The sequence below is a fragment of the Haematobia irritans genome, chromosome 2 (assembly GCF_050003625.1).
Source record: "Haematobia irritans isolate KBUSLIRL chromosome 2, ASM5000362v1, whole genome shotgun sequence".
In the NCBI taxonomy this organism is placed as follows: domain Eukaryota; kingdom Metazoa; phylum Arthropoda; class Insecta; order Diptera; family Muscidae; genus Haematobia; species Haematobia irritans.
Genome location: NC_134398.1, coordinates 189157771 through 189182753, shown reverse-complemented (window position 1 = coordinate 189182753; position 24983 = coordinate 189157771). Strand labels below are relative to the sequence as shown.

The window sequence follows — 24983 nt, the reverse complement described above, 5'->3', positions numbered from 1 at the left end:
AGCATGCCCGCCTTGCATACACAAGGTCGTGGGTTCCATTCCTGCTTCGACCAAACAGCAAAAAATTTTTCAGCGGTGGATTATCCCACCTCAGTAATGCTGGTGACATTTCTGAGGGTCTCAAAACTTCTCTAAGTGGTTTCACTGCAATGTGGAACGCCGTTCAGACTCGGCTATAAAAAGGAGGTCCCTTGTCATTGAGCTTAACATGGAATCGGGCAGCACTCAGTGATAAGAGAGAAGTTCACCAATGTGGTATCACAATGGACTGAATAGTCTAAGAGAGCCTGATATATCGGGCTGCCACCTAACCTAACCTAACCTTCATCAGATTAATCAGATTTTGATAGAACCGAATATAGGATACCCATAACCAACTCAACAGAATTTAAAGTGAACCAATTAAAAATTTTACTCATATGGCAAAAAATGGGAAAACAGGCAGGTCCAAAGAACATGAGGGCTACGTCAAGTAGAAAAAATAATACGACTAGGAATCTACAAGGGGCTGATATGTATTGTAACCAGATTGCTATAATTTCTAAACCGCTCGTCTGACAGTCCGAAAGTTTAAGATCCGATTTGATCAAAATCCACACCGCAGTGGTGAAAAACTTCCCCGTAAGCAGAACATAAATCGAGAACGAATGCAAGGCTTGTTGAAAAATTAGCTTGGAGTAAAGCAATTTAACTAAGTTCCAAATAGAGTAATAGCCCACCGATTCACAAAACAAGTTGGACTGGAAAGAGCCAAGGATTTGTATCGCTTGCACAAAAGTGGTCAGTTACCAAATTTGGTTTTCGTCGATCAAAAGCAATTCCAAATTAAGTAGTTTGTGAAGAAACAATATGATAGGAGTCTCTTACCAAAGAGGTCAAATTAAACCTTCCAATGGCCAACAGAACTCAACCTCCGCCGATGGTAATGACGTGAGCAGCCATAACGCCCCATGATCGTTTCCCACTCGTATTCATAGATCGCTTCATTTAGAGCGTACAATGACCACTAGAATCTCCTGATCTTTACCCGTTGGACTTTTTTGCCTAAAGCATTTTAGAGAGTAAGATTGGCACTAAAAATACCAAAATATCGATCACCTTAAGACGGCGTTTTTCCAAAAAAAAACCAGGCTTTGTTGTCCGTCATCCGCCATAGTTCGTACCAAAGGTATCCAATGTGAACAAATTTAAATTGGTACTAAATTGTTATTGTATTTCTAACATTTTTGCTTTTTATACACTGAAAAAACAGTGAACCCACCAGGAAGAAAAGTTTCGGTTAATTTTAGAAAATTTTGAATATTTGTAGAAAATTTTAACTAAACAGTGTTACAAACGTTGGCATCACGCCGATGTCATAAAAATAAGTAAATATTATTCGACAAATTCAAAAAAATTTATTAGACATAACTTAGTTTTTTCACTTGTTAAAGAAAATTTTGTAGTTTGAAGGAAAAACTTGGAGTTCAAAATTGCAAGTGATAGTGATTTTTAGTGATATACGAAGTTCACGATGGACGCATTTTTGGTAAAATTTACAAATTTAAAGAAATTCTGAACTATTTTGTGGAAGGTACGAATTTAGTTAATCATTATGCTTCATTTGAGTATAATTTTTTCCCATTTTTTAGTTAATTTAACTAACGTACGAAAAATTATTAGAGTAAAGGAAACTTTCTCCAAACATAATAATTCCATGAACTAAAATAAAGTTAAATTGGCTTTAGTGAAATAGAGAGTTCACTTTTTTTTGAGTGTACCCTACATCACACTGTGGAACCCGTGGAGGGTGTTGCATATGTTTGCAATACCCAGAAGGACACGATATAGGCACATGGTGTCTTTGGTAATAACATTGTTGGCAGTAATTTTGTGGCTCATGCCCCCTAATTATGATGTTTTCGTCCTCAAAAATCCCCAATTTAAATTTAAATTCCTCACAAAAATCCCCAATACATTTTAGACAAGTTTTTATGAAAAAAACTAAGACAAAAGGCTCTGCTATAGAAAATCACTAATAACTTAAAAATGAAAATTTTCTCAATACCAGCAAGCTGCAATAAAATCAAGATTTCGACCAACAACACCAAGAGACTGGCAATCGTCTTCCAAATACTGGAGATATGAAAATGGGAGGTCCGTCACCTTGTATTTATGGACGAAAATTTACTTCTAAACATTCAAGTAGTAAAATTGGGTGGTAGACACGTTGCCTAAGTTGGTAGAATTCTACCAGAAATGGAAGATTTTTTATTGTGTGGATTTTGCAGAGGTACTTCATAACTTTTCTAGAGAACTTCGGACAAAGTTTTGAGAAAATTTTGTATATGGAAACAAGTATATACGGCCGTAAGTTCGGCCAGGCCGAATCTTATGTACCCTCCACCATGGATTGCGTAGAAATTTCTACGAAAGACTGTCATCCACGAATTTCAACTCACTTGGATGAAATTGGCTCCTCCAAGAGGCTCCAAAACCAAATCTCGGGATCGGTTTATATGAGGGCTATAAATGATTATGGACTGATATGGACCACTTTTAGCATGGTTGTTAAATATCATATACTACCACCACGTACCAAATTTCAACCAGATCGGATGAATTTTGCTTCTCCAAAAGACACCGGAGGTTAAATCTGGCGATCGGTTTATATAGGAGCTATATAGATTTATGGACTGATAGGAACCATTTCCTGCATGGTTGTTGGATACAATATACTAACATCACGTACCAAATTTCAACCGAATGGGAAGAATTTTGCTCTTCCAAGATGCTCCGGATGTCAAATCTGGAGATCGGTTTATATTTATAATTATGGACCGATATCGACCAATTTTTGCATGGGTGTTTGAGGCCATATATTAACATCACGTACCAAATTTCAACCAAACCAGATGAATTTTGGTCTTCCAAGAGGCTCCGGAGGTCAAATCTGGTGATCGGTTTATATGGGGGCTATATATAATTATGGACCGATATGGACCAATTTTTGCATGGTCATTAGAGACCATATACTAACATCGTGTACCAAATTTCAGACAATATTTCGATGTGCTACAAACGGCAAATAAATTTGACAAGAAAAGTATTCTTGTCAAATTTATTTGGGCAAAGCCCAAATAAATTTGACAAGACTACCATAAACTGCAAGATGGTTGGATGTACAGCTGTTTCGGAATTACCACATACCTCATCAGCATCCTGTACTTGCAGCAAAACTATCAACCAATTATCAGAATAAATTCGGGTAATTCATTCAACCCAAAGTAAAACTGCAAGATGGTTGGATGTACAGCTGTTTCGGAATTACCACATACCTCATCAGCATCCTGTACTTGCAGCAAAACTATCAACCAATTATCAGAATAAATTCGGGTAATTCATTCAACCCAAAGTAAACTACACTTGAACCTTCCGAAAAAAAGTTTACTAGACTATATAAAATTTTGCAAAATTTTCTACAGAAACAAAATTTTGACTAAATTTTCTATAGAAATAACATTTTGGCAAAATGTTCTATAGAAATCAAATTTTGACCAAATATATAGAAATAAAATTTTCAATAAAATTTTTATAGAAATAAAATTTGGCAAAATTTTTTATAGAAATAAAAGTTTGAAAAAATTATCAATAGAAATACAATTTTAAAAAAAAAAATGTGTATCAAACAAAATTTTTGCAAAATTTTCTATAGAAATAAAATTTTGCAAAATATTTTATAGAAACAAAATTTTGACTAAATTTTATGTAGAAAAAAGAAATAGTTCTATATTGATAAAATTTTCAATACATTTTTTATAGCAGTGAGTATCAGTGAGCATCAGTAAGAAAAAAAATTTGAGAAAATTTGCTATAGAAATAAAATTTGACAATTTTTTCTTATAGAAATAAAATTTTGAAAAAATGATCAATAAAAATACAATTTTTGAAAAATTTTTGTGTAGTAAATAAAATTCTGCAAAATATTCTACAGAAACAAAATTTTGACTAAATTTTCTATAGAAATAAAATTTTGACCAAATTTTCTAATAAAGACTATAAAATTTTGGCAAAATTTTCTATAGAAATAAAATTTTGACTTAATTTTTATAGAAATAAAATTATCAATAGAAATAAAATTTTGTGTAAGAAACAAAATTTTGCAAAATTTTCTATAGAAATAAAATTTTACAAAATATTCTATAGAAAATAAATTTTGTCTCAATTTTCTATAGAAATAAAATTTTGACTCGATTTTCTATAGAAATAAAATTTTGACTAAATTTTCTATAGAAAAAAATATTTCGATAGTAATAAAATTTTGAGTAAAGTTTTTATAGAAATAAAATTTTGACAAAATTTGCTATAGAAATAAAATTTTGACAAAACTTTTTATAGAAATAACATTTTGACAAAATTTTCTATAAAAAACAACTTTAAAAAAATTTTCTATCAATATTCCATATATGTATATGGCCTTAAAATAAAATTAAAAAAAAATAATTTCGATTGTTCGAAATATTTCAAATAAATTGATATGGGCATTAAAGTGGATCGATCCAGCCCATCTGTTCTAACATTCTAGGAAACATAAATAGATAGCCGTAATTGGAAGTTGATTTTCATTTACAATCATGCTGTACATTGATCGAATGAATAACGCAATCGAAACTAATTTGCGTAAAAACTTGCTTAGTTACAAAAATGTGAAGTGTTTTAAAAAATTTGGTTTAGCCGGAGTCGGAGTCGAGCAAAATTTTTACGACTGCGACTCCGACTTCAGCAAAATCTTCAGACTCCGACTCCGGCTCCTGGTTTTAATAAAGGTTTGCGCAAATCTCCAAATGTGGAGTACAGTTTAGTTCAATTTTCGCGCGAGGTAGTTCATACACTTTACTTTTTTTTCGGTGCACTCATATGAGTACAGAAGGTAACGTTGTAATCTGATTTACGTAAAATTTTGCACAGGGAATAGAATTACCATTTTAGCTGCACTCAAAAAACAGTGAACCAGGAAAAAAAATTAATTAATTTTAGAAAAATTTAATTCAAATGTATTACAAATACAGATATCACATGGATTTTACAAAAACAAATATATATCTTCGACAAATTCAAGAAAATTTATTTGGCGTAATTAATCTATTTCATTTGTTAAAGAAAATTTCGAAGTTTGAAGAAAAAAAATGGAGTTCAAAATTGGAAAAATGTCTTTAGTGACATGATGGGTGCATTATTTGTAAAATTTACATATTTTAAGAATTCCTAAACTATATTGTGGGAGACACGAATTTATAAAATCTTTATGCTTCATTTGTGTAGAATTTTTCTCCTTTTGTTGGTTCATTTAACTAACGTACACAAAAAATTATTAAAGTCAAGAAAATTTTCTCAAAAAGTAATGATTCCTAAAATAGAAATAAATCGGCTATAGTGCTATATACGGTTCACTTTTTTTAAGTGTATGCATGCTAAATTTGGTCAAAATCGGTTCAGATTTAAAAGTAGTTCCTATATATATTTCGCCTGATTTAGACTCACATGGCCAACATAGGTCAGAATTTCACTTAATTTTAGTTAAAATTGAGCACAATAAGTACAATTAACATTTTAGCCATGTATGCCAAATTTGGCCAAAATTATATTTATGGTTTTCCACTTCGGGCAAATATGACCAAAATATCCACATTTTTCCTTGCAAACTCGCCACTGCGAAACTTGTACAGACGACCCAACTTTTCCTATATTTTTAATATGTGAAATTGCATAAATATGCCTTCAGATTTAAATATTTTTCATGTTTTTTTTACTAACATTGTGGTTCGCTCCAGGGCATTAACTAATTAAAATTTTAAGCCTATGGAGTTAATGGAAGCCAAAAAAATGTCCAAATCCATTCAGATGTAAATATATACATATGGAAACATAAACCCACCCGAGTAATTTGAGGGATTTTATATGGTATCAAAAATGTAAATCTCCAAAGTGGTGCAAGGTATAATATAGTCGGCCCGTCCGACTTTAGACTTTCCATACCTGTTTTTTACTAGCATTGTGCTCCTTCCCAGGCCATTAGCTAATTTAAATTTTAAGTCTAGAAATTTTGTATAAATATAGGTATATGGAAATATAAACGTTTATATAGCGCCCAAGAAATTTGAAGCGTCTAAAATGGTATCGAAAATGTAGATCTTGTGCAGGGAATAATAAATCGGCACGCCCATCTTTATTAATAATAAAATTTACAAACAAAATAAACAACTATTACGCTTTCCCTAATTGCATTATATGTCAACCTGTTTTCGCCAAGTTCTATTTATTGTAAAAAAAAAATTCGCTTGTCTATAACTTTTTTAGAAAAAAAAAATAACTTATGGGTGTAAAGTATTATATAACCATTCTTATAATATATCACCAAAACCTTTATAGTGATACACCCAGCAGTATATTCCATTGTAATTTTGATAATGATATATGTTGAGTGTCATAAAGAAAAATTAACCCAATTAGATAATTATTTATAACCGTCATTTTTTTTTTTCTTTTTTGCCAAGTACAACAATGAAGTTACTCAATAGTACCACTTGTACCAGCAGGCAATTCATTCATTAATTTTAAGTGGAGGGTTATCACTCTCTTGTCAGCTATATAAGTGGCTCTTTGTCATTTACCTTTCATAGGTAATGGTCATGTCAAAATCTCATAAAAATTACTTTAAAAGTGACAAAGAGTGACAATAAGATAATACAAACAAAAAAAATCATCACAAAACTCTCCAAGCCGAATTATTTTGTTCCGTTTGTTTTTTGCATTTCGTTTTGTTTTAGAGCCAACAAGTGTTACTTCCACAATATTATGCCACTGTTGGCAGCGGTATTAAAAACAATCCACTAAAATACCACATGAAACCCCCCCTACAAAAAGATAAATGAGATTTCAAGCTATACTCCAAAGAAACTGAGAGTACTAAAAAGTAATCCATTAGCCAGACAAAATCAGAGAATAATTGCCTCCAACATGATTGACTCATACTTCAAATACAAAACATACATACTGCAACATACCACAACTCTATGGCGCACAATAAAATTTACTTCCATCCAGATTTAAGTTTCAAGCTCGCTCTATTACATGCTAGGCCAATCTAGACGCTTGTTGACCTAGTTCAACTTTTTTTGCCGGCTTTTTATGTTTACATGAAGCCTGTTTAAAGGCTAATATCCATAACACATAGATGGCTATATAAAGTAGTGAGCTGTATGAGCTATTCAATATCCATAGGAAATTACCCAAAACACATTGGCAATCAATAATATCTATCAAAGAGAGAGAGAGAGAAACAACAATAAAAATAATTCTGAGAGAGTCGATAGTACTATAGACTAGGGATGGAAAAAATTTTTAAGAAAGCACAAAAAGAGGTATTTTCTAGAGCGAAAAAGTACTTCTCAATAAACTTCAAAAAAAAAAAAATCCATTGGAAGATTATTGTCAAGATCTCCCTTAGACTGAATTCTAAAGAAAATAAAATTTTGTTTGTCAACTCCTCAATTTTAAATATTTTTTTTATGTTTTATATCCGCTTACAAAGACTATCATAGTATTGTAATCACGGTTGCGACAATTGTACTTCATGGTACTTCATAAATGTTCTGTAGATAAATAAAAATAAAATGTTAGCAACATTTTCTAAAGAACTAAAATTTTGACAAAATTTTCTATAGAAATAAAATCTTGACAAAATTTACTTTAGAAATAAAATTTTGACAAAATTTTCTATAGAAATAGAACGTTGACAAAATTTTCAAAAAAAATTAAAATTTTGTCAAAATTTTCTTTAGAAATAAAATTTTGACAAAATTTTCTAAAGTAACAAAATTTTATTATATTTCATGTTAGCCTGATGCCGAAACAGGCAATGCATTATATCTAATTATACAATTATTTTTCGAGCTTTATGGACAGATATAGATTAAGGAACATGGTTAATAGAGCCATTGAAAAGAAAACGCCGGATACAAATCTATACACGCCTGAACTGTACATGTTTCGGTTCGGGCGAATGAACCTTTCCACAGCCTTTAGTATAGATCTGGCTGGGAGAGATAATGGCTCTATTAACCATGTTCCTTAATCTATATCTGTCCATAAAGCTCGAAAAATAATTGTATAAGGGCCCAAATTTGAGTTATCTCTCCCAGCCAGATCTATACTAAAGGCTGTGGAAAGGTTCATTCGCCCGAACCGAAACATGTAACAAAATTTTGACAAAATTTTCTATAGAAATAAAATTTTGCCAAATTTTCAATAGAAATAAAACTTTGACAACATTTTCTAAAGAAAAAAAATTTGCCAAATTTCCTTTAGAAATAAAATTTTGAAAAAAAATTTTATCGACATTTTCTATAAATAGAAAAAAAAATTGTCACAATTTTCTATAGAAATAACATTTTGACAAAATTGTTATAGAAATACAATTTTGACAAAATTTTCTAAAGAAACAAAATTTTGACAAAATTTTCTATAGAAATAAAATTTTGCCATATTTTCAATAGAAATAAAATTTTGACAAAATTTTCTAAAGAAATAAAATTTTGACAAAATTGCCTTTAGAAATAAAATTTTGAAAAAAAAATCTATCGACATTTTCTATAGAAATAAAATTTTGACAAAATTTTCTATAGAAATAAAAATTTGACAAAAGTTTCTATAGAAATAAAATTTTGACAAATTTCTATAGAAATAAAATTTTGCCAAATTCTCACTAGAAATATATTTTTGACAAAACTTTCTATAGAAATAAAATTTTGACAAAATTTTCTATAGAAATAAAATTTTGCCAACATTTTCTGTAGAAATAAAATTTTGCCAAATTTTCAATAAAAATAAAATTTTGACAGAATTTTCTAAAGGAACAAAATTTTGACAAAATTTTCTATAGAAATAAAATTTGGCCAAATTTTCAATAGAAATAAAATTTTGGCAAAATTTTCTAACGAAATAAAATTTTGACAAAATTTTCTATAGAAATCAAATTTTTACAAAAGTTGCTATAGAAATACAATTTTGACAAAATTTTCTATAGAAATAAAATGTTGAAAAAATTTTCTATAGAAATTAAATTTTGGTAAATTTTCAATAGAAATAAAATTTTGGCAAAAATTTTCTATAGAAATAAAATTTTCACATAATTTTTTCAAAATTTTGTATAGAAATAAAATTTTGGCTAAATTTCCCAGCCCAGCAAAAAAATTTGGAAGTTCTTCCAAAGGCACAACTTTAAAAGCACTTCCAGAAGATGCTTTCCCAATGATGTTCTTTATTTCAACTACCGAGGAAGATCTTTTAATTCAATTTTTTATAACTTGATTTTTTCATACTTTTAATGGATAATTTTAATAGATAGGTTAAAAACAGAGTAAGAATTCATAAAATGGTAAAATTCATTTAAATTTTGTCGACAAAAATGCTAAATCCAATCTGAAAAAATTGTGAATTTTTGAAAATATTTGAGGTCAAACGTTTCCCACAAGAGTTAGAATCCTTTAAAAACTATAACAAATTTATAAAAATTATTTATTTGACAGAATATCACAGAATTTTTTAATTTACATCCAAAACATTGAATTCGGATCACATCTAAAGAAGTGATGAAAATTCAGTGCAACGGCTGTTGAAATGGAGGACTTCCGTCCTATGACAAGCCCATGTTAAATTCATCGCTTCTGCGTCAATTGTGCACCACTTTCGGATCCAAAAAGAACATTTTCATTACTTTTTTGGCGACGCTTTTTTTGCTGGGAGCGAATGAATTTAACATGGGCTTGTCATAGGACGTAAGTAATCTATTTCAACAACCGGTGCACTGAATTTGCATCACTTCTTTAGTTGTGATTCGTATTCAATGTGTTGGATGTAAATTAAAAAAAACTGTGATATTTTGTCAAATAACTAGTTTTTATATTTTTTTATAATTTTTAATGGATTCTAACGCTTGCCCGAAACGTTTGGCCTCAAATATTGTCAAAAAATCACAATTTTTTCGGATGGGATTTAGCATTTTTTCCGACAAAATGTAAATAATTTGTACCGTTTTATGAATTCTTAAACTGTTTTTAACCAATTTGAAACAAAAAAAAAAATAAATTACCCATTACAAATATGAAAAAAGCATGTTATAAAAAATTGAATGAAAAGAGCTTTCTGTGTAGTTAAAATAAAGAACATCATTTGGCGTACATCTTCTGGAAGTGCTTTTAAAGTTGTGTCTTTGGAAGAACTTCCTAATTTTTTTGCTATAGAAATGAAATTTTAACAAAAGTTTTGATAAAATTTTTTATAGAAATAAAATTTTGCCAAGTTTTCAATTGAAATAAAAATTTAACAAAATTTTGACAAAATTTACTTTAGAAATAAAATGTTGACAAAATTGTCTAGGGAAATAAAATTTTGACAAAATTGTTTATAGAAATAAAATTTTGACAAAATTTTCTAAAGAATCAAAATTTTGCCAAATTTTAAATAGAAATAAAATTTTGACAAAATTTTCTATAGAAATAAAATTTTGGCTAAATTTCCTAAAGAAATGAAATGTTGACAAAATTTTTCTATTGAAATGAAATTTTAACAAAAATTTCTAAAGAAATAAAGTTTTCATTCGTTTTGTTTTGTTATTGTTGTTTTTTTTTTTAAATCATTGTTGGAGAAAAGGAATGTTTGTCAAATTTATTTGGGCAAAGCCCAATAGATTGCAAGATAGTTGGATGGACGCAAGTTTTGACAAAATTTACTATAGAAATAAAAATTTGACAAAAGTTTCTATAGAAATGAAATTTTGACAAAATTTTCTATAGAAATAGGATTTTGACAAAATTTTCTATAGAAATAAAATTTTGCCAAATTTTCAATTGAAATAAAAATTTTACAAAATTTTGACAAAATTTACTTTAGAAATAAAATGTTGACAAAATTGTTTATAGAAATAAAATTTTGACAAACTTTTCTAAAGAAACAAAATTTTGCCAAATTTTCAATAGAAATAAAATTTTGACAAAATTTTCTAAAGAAATAAAATTTTGACAAAATTTTCTATAGAAATAAAATTTTAACAAAATTTTCTATAAAAATAAAATTTTTGCTAAATTTCCTAAAGAAATGCAATTTTGACAAAATTTTTCTATACAAATAAAATTTTAATAAAAATTTCTAAAGAAATAAAATTTTGACAAAAACTACTATAGAAATAAAAATTTGACAAACGTTTCTGTAGAAATAAAATTTTAACAAAATTTTATATAGAAATAAAATTTGGACAAAATTTTCTATAGAAATAAAATTGTGAAAAAAATTCTATAGAAATAAATTTTGAAAATTTTTCAATAGGAATAAAATGTTGACAAAAAATAAAATACCATTTTGACAAAATTTTCCAAAAGAAAAAAAATTTGACAAAATTTTCTGTAGAAATAAAATTTTGACAAAACTTTGTGAAGAAATAAATTTTTGCAAAATAATATTTTTGGTAGTTTTTGGTATGATTTTCTCCAAATGTTGGTAGATTATTTTTGTCTCAACCGTGACTGCAATGGTTCATACTATTTTAGTACGCGATCGATAACTTCTTATCTAGATAGTGTTCGTGTGGAAGCGTAAAATACATTTTGACAAAATATGCTTTTTTCGACTAAAACATTTTTGAAATTCAATAAAATCGTGTTTTTGACTCTGACTTTTACAAAATCGAGATTTTCTTCCGTGATGAACTTGCCTGTTTTAACAAATTTGTAAAAGACCATTAGCAAATAAGTTTGTTAAAAACTTTCTAAATATATTCAAATATTTTGTCAAAACTATTGTACCATAAATTTGATATCGGCTTAAAAATGTCTACACAAAAATCTAAATCATTAGCGGGTGTACTATGGTACAGACCAGGATGAAAAATTATTGAAAAAAGTACTATAGTACTGCATTTTCCATCCCTGACTATAGACTAGATAGGCAACATTTTCGAGGACAAGTAGACTATACTAAGCTTCATTCACTCATGCCACAATACTAGCAGCAAGAGCAATTCAAGTAGTCTCCTATCGAGACGAGAGTAAAGCTCTTTTAAAGCTTTAGTATCTAATTTCCAACTCATTTCAATTTTCGGGGGCAAAGACAATGTGTATGAATAGATATATATATATTTGTATATGTGTATTAGTTCTATAGACCAATCGTATAGTATTTTTTTTTTTATTGCAAAAAATGGACTGATAGCTTCAATAAAAAATTTTGTTCAACATTCAACTTTTAAAATAAAAAAGTAAAAAAGGCAAAAAAATATTTACAACAAAATCGATCAAATAATGTCTATAATACTGAAGACTATATACAAGACTTTGATATTCATTGGTAATGGTAACCAAACATTAGAATTCATTTACAATAATAGTTTACATCCGATTTGTTGTATTTGTATATATGAAGTTTCAAATTTGTAAATGTAATAAATTGTAATAAAAACAAATATTATTGTGTATGAATCTATTCTTGGCATAAAAACTTGCTTAAACCAGTATTGGGAACTAAGATTATGATATTTTAGACTATTCAATGCATTGTGATACAACAGAGGTGGACTTATTATACGTATTATATATAAGAAAAATCATAAAGAAAAATTAATTATTTTAGCTTATTTTTCAACTTTGAGTTTTAACATATATATTTGCAAATAAAAGAAAATTTTCAGTAATTAGATTTTCAGTTTGTCTTCCAATCGAACAATTAAAAAAATTCAGAATTTGTTAATCTAAATTCCCAATAATTAGAATTTTTAAGGAGTTCTAGAGATGGCAATTTGGCTCGGTTTTGTTGTAATTTCTTTGTGACCTTCGTTCTAAATTTTCGATGATTCTGGTGACGTGCTTTCTGCTAAGCCTATCTTAAATATGAATTTCATTAAGCAATTGTTTGATATAGCTTCCATATAGAGACAACTCTCAATTTTACTTCTTATATTCCAAGATTTTCACCTATCGAACGATATAATTATATTTGTGCCACATGTGGCCTATTTGTGTCACTAACCCTTTCGTTTTCCCAAAAACTCTTCACCTGACATAAAAGCAAAATCGAATATAATTTTAAAATAGAAATACTCACGACAAATTGAAACAACAAATTTGAAACATAAAACAAGTAAGGAAAGTCTAAAGTCGGGCGGGGCAGGGTATAACCCTGCAAAACTTTGTAGATTCACATTTTCGATAGCATATCAAACCCGTACAATGTGTTGGGTGCTATTTATATAAAGGTGTATGTTCCCATATACATATATTTAAATCTGACCAGATCTGGACAAAAGATGTTAGAGTTCTACTCAATGTATAGACTTTAAATTTAAGTCGACTAATGCCCTGAGGTAGAAAACAATGTAAGTAAAAAACAAGTAAGGAAAGTCTAAAGTCGGGCGGGGCCGACTATATTATACCCTGCATCACTTTGTAAATCCACATTTTCGATACTATATCAAATCCGTCAAATGTGTTGGGTGCTATATATAAAGGTTTTTGTCCCAAATTCATACATTTAAATCTGACTCCATCTGAACAAAATTTATAATCTATAGACTTAAAATTTAAGTCGACTAATGACCTAGGATGGTACTCTATTTTATCGGAACCAATTTTGAACTTCGCAAAAGGGTATGTTATTTATAATTTATCGGTCGATATATATGTATTAGAAATAAAGGAAAATTTGACTGACTTTTACAAGTTTTCGACTTAGCAGTAGCGATTTTATAAGGAAAATGTGGGTATTTTGGCCATTTTTGCACAAATCGGAAAAATATATATATGGAAGCTAAAGAGAAATCTGAACCGATTTCAACCAACTTTGACATGCATACTTAGTATTTTAATTCTACTCCCTGTGCAAAATTTCAATCAAATTGGGCTAAAACTCTGGCTTATGGGGCCATATAAGTCCATATCGGACGAAAGATATATATGAGAGCTATATCTCAATCTGAACTGATTTCAATCAAATTTGGCACACCTGACTATAGTACCTATTGTTCTCCTGGTGAAATTTCAAGCAAACTAGGGTAAAACTCTGGCTTCTGGGGCCATATAAGTCCATATCGGGTGAAAGATATATATGGAAGCTAAATCTAAATCTGAACCGATTTCAATTAAATTTTGCACACCTGACTACAAGACCAAGGGTTATGTTTATGCAAAATTTCAAGCAAATCAGGATAAAACTCTGGCTTCTGGGGCCATATAAGTCCATATCTGGTGAAATATATATATGGGAGCTATATCTAAATCTTAACCGATTTCTTTCAAGATCAAAAGGGTTCTATTCTGGCCCAAAATAGAAAGTTGTGTGTTATGTATCCTCCACCATATTAAACAAAAAACAAGTATATACGGCCGTAAGTTCGGCCAGGCCGAAGCTTATATACCCTCCACCGTGGATTGCGTAGAAACTTCTACTGAAGCCGTTGGCAAGGTATCTTAAAACATCCTAACACCGTAATATACACCACATAGTCCATACGTGGTATATATTAAACTAAAAAAGGCCGATTAAATACGTATATAATTAAGTTTAAAGTTTCTATAGAAATAAAATTTTGATAACATTTTCTATAGAAGTACAATTTTGACAAAATTTTCTATAGAAATAAAATTTGGAAAAAATTTTCTATAGAAATAAAATTTTGACAAAATTTTCAATAGAAATAACATTTTGACAATGTTTTCTATAAAAATAAAATTTTGGTAGATTATTTTTGGCTCGAGTGGCAACCATGATTATGAACCGATATGGACCAATTTTTGTGTGATTGGGGATCGGCTATATATAACTATAGACCGATATGGACCAATTTTGGCATGGTTATTAGCGGCCTTATACTAACACCACGTTGCAAATTTCAACCGGATCGGATGAATTTTGCTCCTCCAAGAGGCTCCGGAGATCAAATCTGGGGAACGGTTTATATGGGGGCTATATATAATTATGGACCAATATGGGCCAATTCTTGCATGGTTGTTAGAGACCATATACCAACACCACGTACCAAATTTCAACCGGATCGGATGAATTCTGCTCCTCTAAGAGGCTCCGGAGGTCAAATCTGGGGATCGGCTTATATGGGGCCTATATATAATTATGGGTCGATGTGGACCAAATTTTGCATGGTCATTAGAGAACATATACCAACACCATGTACCAAATTTCAGCCGGATCGGATGAAATTTGCTTCTCTTAGAGGCTACGCAAGCCAAATCGGGGGATCGGTTTATATGGGGGCTATATATAATTATGGACCGATGTAGACCAATTTTTGCGTGCTTGTTAGAGACCATATACTAACACCATGTACCAAATTTCAGCCTGATCGGATTAAATTTGCTTCTTTTAGAGCAATCGCAAGCCAAATTTGGGGGTCCGTTTATATGGGGGCTATACGTAAAATGGGCCGATTTGGTCCATTTGCAATACCATCCGACCTACATTAATAACAACTACTTGTGCCAAGTTTCAAGTCGATGGCTTGTTTCGTTCGGAAGTTAGCGTGATTTCAACAGACGGACGGACGGACATGCTCAGATCGACTCAGAATTTCACCACGACCCAGAATATATATACTTTATGAGGTCTTAGAGCAATATTTGGATGTGTTACAAACGGAATGACAAAGTTTATATACCCCCATCCTATGGTGGAGGGTATAAAAAAAAGGCCGATTAAATACGTTTATAATTCAGTTCGACAAATTTTTCTATAGAAATAAAATTTTGACAACATTGTCTATCGAAATAAAATGTTCACAAAATTGTCTATAGAAATAAAATGTTGACAATATTTTCTATAGAAATAGAATTTTTACAAAATTTTTTATAGAAATAAAATTTTGGCAAAATTTTATATAGAAATAAAACTTTGACAAAATTTTATATGGACCAATTTTTGTGTGATTGGCCATCGGCTATATATAACTATAGAACGATATGGACCAATTTTTGAATGGCTGTTAGCGGCCACATACTAGCGCAATGTACCAAATTTCTACCGAATCGGATGAATTTTGCTTCTCCAAGAGGTTCCGGAGGTCAAATCTGGGGATCGATTTATATGGGAGCTATATATAGTTATGGACCAATTTTTGCATGGTTGTTAGAGACCATATACTAACACCACGTACCAACTTTCAACCGCATCGGATTAAATTTGCTCTTCCAAGAGACTCCGGAGTTCACATCTGGGGATAGGTTTATAAGGGGTCTATATACAATTATGGACTCATATGGACCAATTTTTGCATGGTTGTTAGAGACCATATACTAACACCACGTATCAACTTTCAACCGCATCGGATTAAATTTGCTCTTCCAAGAGACTCCGGAGGTCAAATCTGGGGATAGGTTTATATGGAGGCAATATATATTTATGGACCGATATGGACCACTTTTTGCATGGTTGTTAGAGACCCTATACTAGGTTAGGTTAAGTGAGCCCTATGTATCAGGCTCACTTAGACTATTCAGTCCATTGTGATACGATATTGGTGAACTTCTCTCTTATCACTGAGTGCTGCCCGATTCCATGTTAAGCTCAGTGACAAGGAACCTCCTTTTTATAGCCGGGTCCGAACGGCGTTCCACATTGCAGTGAAACCACTTAGAGAAGCTTTGAAACCCTCAGAAATGTCACCAGCATTACTGAGGTGGGATAATCAAGCGGTGAAAAACTTTTTGGTGTTCGGTCGAAGCAGGAATCGAACCCACGACCTTGTGTATGCAAGGCGGGCATGCTAACCATTGCACTACGGTGGCTCCCGAGACCATATACTAACATCACGTACCAAATTTTAACCGAATCGGATGAATACAAAATTTTCTATAGACATAAAATGTTGACAAAATTTTCTATAGAAATAAAATTTTGACAAAATTTTCTATAGAAATAAAATTTTGGCAAAATTTTCTATAGAAATAAAATTTTGACAAAATTTTCTATAGAAATAAAATTTTGACAAAATTTTCTATGGAAATAAAATGTTGACAAAATTTTCTTTAGAAATAAAATGTTGACAAAATTTTCTATAGAAATAAAGTTTTCGTAGATTATTTTTGGCAAAATGGGGCTAATTTTTATGTGATTGACCATCGGCTATATATAACTATAGACCGATATGGACCAATGGCTGTTAGCGGCCATATACTAGCGCAATGTACCAAATTTCAACCTGATCGGATTAAATTTGCTCCTCCAAGAGGCTCCGAAGGTGAAATCTGGGGATGGGTTTATATGGGGTCTAAATATAATTATGGACCGATATGGACCAATTTTTGCATGGTTGTTAGATACCATATACTAACACAACGAACCAAATTTCATCTGGATCAGATGATACTGACATCACTTACCAAATTTCAGCCGGATCAGACGAAATTTGTTCCTCCAAGAGGATCCGCAAGCCAAATATGGGTGTCGGTTTATATGGGGGCTATACCTAAACGTGGTCCGATATGGCCCATTTGCAATACCATCTGACTTATATCAATAACAACTACTTGTGCAAAATTTCAAGTTGATTGTTTGTTTCGTTTGGAAGTTAACTGGATTTCCACAGACAGAGCGACAGACGGACGGACATAGCTAGATCGACTCAGAATTTCACCGCGACCCAGAATATATATATACTTTATGGGGTCTTAGACCAATATTTCGATGTTTTGCAAACGGAATGACAAAGTTAATATACCCCCATCCTTTTGTGGAGGGTATGTGAATGAAACGTTCTAGCGTTAAATTTTTGAAATAAACATCTGCTGTTTTCAATAGAACTCTGAGAATTTTTCTCATTTTTATTATTATTATTTTTTTTTCAATATAAATAGCTCTTTAATCAATGTGCTTTTTAATTATCCAATTAAATTTAATATTTTTTCTCATAACACGCACATTATTTTTTGGTATTCCCTCCTACAGAAAAAAACTTTCGCCACCACTCATAAACTCATTTATAAAAAAAAAACGTAAAATCTAAAGATCTTCTCAACCTGAAATATTTCATAAACACTTTTTTTAATTATAGGGTAATGTCAACCGTATTGTTTTCTGTAAAATATTTCACTTACTACAGCAGCAGCAATGAAAAATGTCATAAAAATCAAGACGAAATGCTATTATTTTAACATTAACATGATTCACGACATCGTCAACATTACACCTTCCATTTTCTTCATTTTTGTTTCAGTTTTTTTTCTTTAAGTTACATCTTTTTTGTTGAGGAACAGCATAAAATTTAATTTACACATAAATATGTCGGCTAAATACGGGAAGTCCTAAAGTGTGTAAATAAACAACATTTCATGCATTTCAGTGAACACTGAACAACAAAATGAACAAAAGACAAAACCATTGACTAAAGTTCAAGTCATCATCATCAGCATCATAGTAAAGACCATTCTTCATTTAGTATGGGAGGCAACTGGTTGATTGTTTTTGTTTTTTTTTTTTTTTTTTTTTTTTTGAATGGTGACAGGTTGCAAGTTGAAATTTAATGCCGTATTTTTTCCGTCATCAAGCTAAGCAAGCTGTCACGTTTCAATACATTGGAGCAAACCTTTTCAAGGTCAATTCATTGCTTTACCATTTTTTGAAATTTTAATGGTCGAAATTTGCTCTCATTTAAACTAAATCTTAGTCCTTGTTTTGTTGTTCGTTTTCCCATAGATTTGTCTGAATTCAACAGGGAATTGTAGCATAGTAATCAACAAATTGTAAGTAATTGCTGATGTCTGACCACAAGGTCAATTTAGTTTAAAATGTCAATTTGAGATTTTGTTGACATAAGTTGGTCGAGAACAAAAAAACAAACTTAATTTAACTTTGAAAATTTAAACTGGATCAGGAGCACATCGCGATTGTCTTTATTGGTAAACAACGCATGTCATGCCCTAAAAGCAAAGTCATGTTTGCGGTACAATGACTACAGAAATTCTACAATGCATATTATGCCGTAAGAGTATCGGTATATTGAAATGGTTACTAAAATTCTGCATAAACTCCCATTACTCTGATAAATTCAAAAAACGAAAGACTTAAGAAGCAAACTTGACCAAACTTTGGAAGGAAAAACTCGAGCAAATGGATAGAAAGAGTATAACAACAACATATTATTATGTTTCTTCATTTCTCAATCTTATCATTCATTCTATTAAGTTATGATAAAAAAAGAAATTTGAATTTAATTTAGCATAAGTTTGACATTTGGTTTTCTTTTTGAATATTAAAATGATATGCTTATACAACCCTATTTCTGATATAGCACTGATGTTATTTCTAGAGAAATAGTAAAATATTCTTAAATTTGTTTAACATTTTGATAATGGAATGAAAAAAATATGGAAATAATTTTCAATAATTCGCTTATGTAGCAGAATATATCACATTCCTCACCTATTCATAATATCTAACGCAGTTTCTCTAAAATATTGAAATAACATTTTGGAACATAAAAAGATATGTCCTCAGTTAGATTGATTTTCATTTTCGTTTTTTTTTACCTTTTACAAAAGACTTAAGCAACAAACTTTTGTAAGGAATTTAAATTTAGTTTGAAATCTGGTTCTCGTTCAGAACCCTAAAATGAAATACTTATGTAGCCTCGACTTTATTTAATAAGAAATAGGAAAATATTTCCAAATTAGTTTTACATTTTGATGATGAATTGAAAAAATATGGAAATAATTTCAAATTATTTGCTTATGAAGCTGAAAATGTGACTTTGCTCACCTATTTCCAATATTTAACAAATTTTCTCTAAAATATTGAAAAACACTATGGAACATAAAAAATATGCCGGCGGTTAGAATGCCATATGTCCTCAGATATATTAGTTTCCATTCTCGTTTTCTCGCCTTTTACTCAATTAGACAAACAAAAGACTTAAGCAACAAACTTTTGTAAGGAATTTAAATTTGGTTTGAAATTTGGTTCTCGTTCAGAACATTAAAATGAAATGCCTATGTAGCGCTGATTTTATTTAATGAGAGATTGGAAAATATTTCCAAATTTGTTTAACATTTCGAAGATGGATTGAAAAAGTATGGAAATAATTTCAAATTATTTGCTGAAAATGTGACTTTGCTCACCTATTCTCAATATTTAACAAAGTTTCTCTAAAATATTGGAAAACACTATGGAACATAAAAAATATACCGTCGATTATAGTGCCGTCTGTCCGCAGTTATATTAGTTTCCAGTCTCGTTTTTTCGCCTTTTACTCAATTAGACAAACAAAAGACTTAAACAACAAACTTTTGTAAGGAATTTAAATTTAATTTGAAATTTGGTTCTCGTTTAGAACATTAAAATGAAATGCCTATGTAGTCCTGATTTTATTTAATGAGAAATTGGAAAATATTTCCAAATTTGTTTAACATTTTGATGATGAAATGAAAAAATATGAAAATAATTTCAAATAATTCGCTCATGGGGAAAACAATGTCACTTTGGTCACATATTCCCAACTGTTAACGAAGTTTCTTTTTAAATATTGAAAAAAATAGTGGAACATAAAAAAATATACAGGCGGTTATGTCCTCAGTTAGATTGGTTTCCTGGTATGTCCTCAGTTAGATTGGTTTCCATTCTCATTTTTTGCCATTTACTCAATTAGACAAACTAAAGACTTAAGCAACATGGAATTTAAATTTAGTTTTAAATTTGGTTCTCATTTAGAACATTAAAATGAAATGCTGATATAGCCCTGATTTTATTTAATGAGAAATTGGAAAATATTTCCAAATTTGTTTAACATTTTGATGATGGAATGAAAAAAATATGAAAATAATTTCAAATAATTCGCGCATGGGGAAAATAATGTCACTTTGGTCACATATTCCCAACTGTTAACGAAGTTTTTTTTTAAATATTGTAAAAAATGATGGAACATAAAAAAATATGTTGGCGGTTAGAATGCCGTATGTCCTCAGTTGGATTAATTTCCTATTTACTGCATTAGAGAAACAAAAGACTTAAGCAACAAACTTTTGTAAAGAATTTACTAATCATTATTTTTAAAGTTTATTTTAAACTGATTATAATAAACACTTTTAAAATAAACAATTTTTATACCCTCCACCATATGATGGCGGGTATATTAACTTTGTCATTCCGTTTGTAACCCATCGAACCATTGCTGTAAGACCCCATAAAGTATATATATTCTGGGTGGTGGTGAAATTCTGAGTCGATCTAGCTATGGCCGTCCGCCCGTCTTATCGACTTGATAGTTGTTATTGATGTAGGTCGGATGGTATTGCACATGGGCCATATCGGACCACGTTTACGTATAGCCTATATGGCGGCTATACGTAAACCGATCCCCAGATTTGAACTCCGGAGCCTCTTGGAGGAGCAAATTTCATCCGATCCGGTTGAAATTTAGTACGTGATGTGAGTATATGGTCTCTAACAACCATGGTTCATATCGGTTCATAATTATATAGCCCCCATATAAACCGATCCCTAGATTTGACCTCCGGAAACTATTGGAGGAACAAAATTCATCCGATCCGGTTGAAATTTGATACGTGGAGTTAGTATATGACCTCTAAAAACTATGCATAAATTTATCCATATCGGTCCATAATTATATATAGCCCCACCCACATAAACCGATCCCCAGATTTGAACTCCGGAGCCTCTTGGAGGAGCAAATTTCATCCGATCCGGTTGAAATTTGGTACGTGGAGTTAGTATATGGTCTTTAACAACCATGCAAAAAGTGGTCCATATCGGTCTATAAATATATCCCCTATCCCCAGATTTGACCTCCGGAGCCTCTTGAAGTAGCAAATACATCCGATCCGGTTGAAATTTGGCACGTGTTGTTAGTATATGAGCTCTAACAACCATGCACAAATGTATCCATATCGGTCTATAATTATATAGATTCCCCATATAATCATATCCCCACGTATGGACTAACTTACAGTTTAGAAGGCAATGTTAAAATGTTTTAAGATACCTTGTTATCGGCAAGTATGACCACAACCCAAGTAATTCGATTGTGTAGAAATTTCTACGCAATCCATGGTGGAGGGTACATAAGATTCGGCCTGGCCGTATACACTTGTTCTTGAATATTTTATACATGTGATACCGTTTGTAACGAATTTTCAGTCAAGGTTAGTACTTCGCACGACAAACCGTTATTTTCCATATAAAAAAAAAACTTTCGCAAGGTCAAATTGCGATATCTTTACTTTGACCCTAAATTAATGCAACTTTCTCGCACTGAAAAATATGAATGCATATTATTTCACACAAATAAATAAACAAGCCTGTGTGTGGTACCCTATTCACGGTAATACATAATGATATTCGTTTTCCGCAGAAACGAACTTATTTATAGTCCCTTCAACACATTTTCTTTAAAAGTAACATAATGACCAAACAATTATATTATTATTACGGTATTATTCATTGTTTAATAGGAAAATAAAAAAAATGTCTTTGAGTTTCAATTAAACTGCAAATTATTAATGGTTTTGAATTAGAATTGACATTCACAAAAGAAATAAAAAAATAAGTTTTCCAAATACGAAGATCTTGATATTTTAAGATTCTGATACTTTTAATTATTTGAATTTTGTTTTAATCAAGTTTAGCGAATTTATTGTTTTTTTATGATTTACTTTTATTTTATTTGTTTAATATATAAATGAAAATAAAAAACCCTTAGAAAGTTCTTTGCTAAGCTTATCACGATCTACCGATATAACGACCTAAACAATCCCTGTGTATTTCAATTTTCCATTGAATTGATTATAATTATGTTTGTTAAAATACTTATTTTAGAAACAAAAAAACATTAAGAAATTTACCTTATAGGGCTCCACTTGACATTTCCATACAACGTTTAATAGGCTTGTACCTTAAAAACCTGTTTAATATTCAGTTTATCGATAATTGCAGAAAACAATACAATTTTATTAATGTCGTGATGTTTGTGTTTTTTTTTTCATTACAGGACTTGTATTACATAGCATTTGGCTATCCCGAAAAGGAATTGAATACGGACATTGCCCTGGTAACTGGTGGAGGCAGTGGTTTAGGCCGATTGTTGTCAATGCGCTTAAGCAAAATGGGCACCAAAATCGTCATTTGGGATATTAATAAACCAGGTATGTATTGCAGAAAAACCAAACAGAAATAAAAAATTCAAATAGAGCTACAATAAAATTTATATTTCAATGAGAAAGCAATGGGGGAATATGACAGTAGAAAATATTTTTCGATGATTATAGAAATAAATACTATATTTTTTTTTGCTTATATTTGTTATGTATTTTTTTCTAAAGGAATTGATGAAACTGTCAGAATGGTTCAAGAGTCCGGTGGCTTCTGCAAAGGTTATGTGGTTGATATTTCCCGCAAAGAAGAAGTCTACAAAGCAGCTGAAGTCTTAAGACATGAAGTTGGTGATGTAAGTATTCTCTATTTTATGAATGTTTATAGTATATTGTTATGATTCAAGTTCATTCAATTGTTTTTCTTTATTGAGTTATAAAATTTAGTTTTGACCGTTTGAATTATCAAAAAGAAAAACACACTTAAAATAGGCGAGCTCTTAGCTTAAAAAAAATATTTACCTAATATGAAAGATTATACACCCTAACTTTTTGGAAGATTCAAAAATCTCCCTACGTTAAAGTCGCATGTCTTTCAAATAAGGAAAAATTTCATTAAAGTAAAGAAAAATATGTTTGATGTATAGAAATCGCTATTAAATTAATTGCCATATTGAATACATATATTTAAGATAACAAGTATATAAAACAATAAGTTCGGCCGGGCCGAATCTAAAATACCCACCACCATGAATCTACACAGAAAAAAATTTCACGAAAATTTTTCCAATTAAAATCTTAATTGAGTTTTAAAAAATATTCAATTAAAAATTTAATTGATTCAACAAATTTTTTAATTGAAATAAAAATCAATCACACAAATTAATAGTATCAATAAATATTTAATTGGATCAATTAATTTTTTAATTGATACTATCATTTCTGTGATTGAAGACATTTCAATTAAAAAATTAAACACCTTGTATAAGTATGCAAGAAAATGTAGATTTTTACTACAATTATTCATATGATTACGACAAGTAAAATCTGGAGGTTTTTTCTTTCAGTTCATGATTTCATGAAATTCATGAATTTCGATTGGTTTTTGTGGGTCTAAAATACCAATATATTTACAATTTCAGGCATATCAGATAAACACTATGGTTTCTGGAAGCCCAAAGAGTTAAATCGGGAGATCGGACCGATGCTCACCATTTTCTGTACACCTATTTATGGACCTAAAAAACCTCTAGATTACAAATTTCAGGCAAATCGGATAAAAACGACAGTTTCCAGAAGCCCAAGAAGTAATATCGCGATATCGATCTATATGGGATATTTACCATAACATGGACCGATTCACATAATATTCGGCAAACCTCTTTGTGGTCCTAAAATACCTCTTTCCCATTTCACGCAAATTGTTAACACACTACGGTTTCTAGAACCCCAAGAAGTAAAATCGGGATAACGGTGTATATGGGTGCTATAACATATCATGGACCGATATTCAGCATTTTCTGTACACTTATTTAATGTCCTAAAATATCTCCAGATTTCCAATTTCAGGCAAATTGGATAAAAACTACGGACATGGTTATATCGTCTTCTTTCTCTCTGATCAAAAATATATATACTTTATGTACTCGGAAATCGATATTTTGATGTATTACAAAAGGAATGACAAACTTATTATACTCCATTGTATGGTAGTGGATTTTATATATATCGCTCTATCAATCAACCGACAGGCATACAGTCAAGCAGTTCTATTTCTAGAACACATTGTTGGGCACACACAAGCCTACATCGGTCGGTCCTTTTCTTACATATAAAACATAACTTTTGGAA

The 24983-nt window shown here is 30.5% G+C and overlaps 1 protein-coding gene across 1 annotated transcript in view; it reads left to right on the top strand.

Moving 5' to 3' along the window:
• Positions 1-24983, top strand: part of LOC142226825 (estradiol 17-beta-dehydrogenase 11) — a 91629-nt gene that overhangs the window by 44357 nt on the left and 22289 nt on the right. Inside the window, exons 2-3 of the mRNA XM_075297052.1 lie at positions 23033-23186; positions 23364-23488. Coding sequence (XP_075153167.1) covers positions 23033-23186; positions 23364-23488 — 279 coding nt within the window. The remainder of the gene's footprint in view (positions 1-23032; positions 23187-23363; positions 23489-24983) is intronic.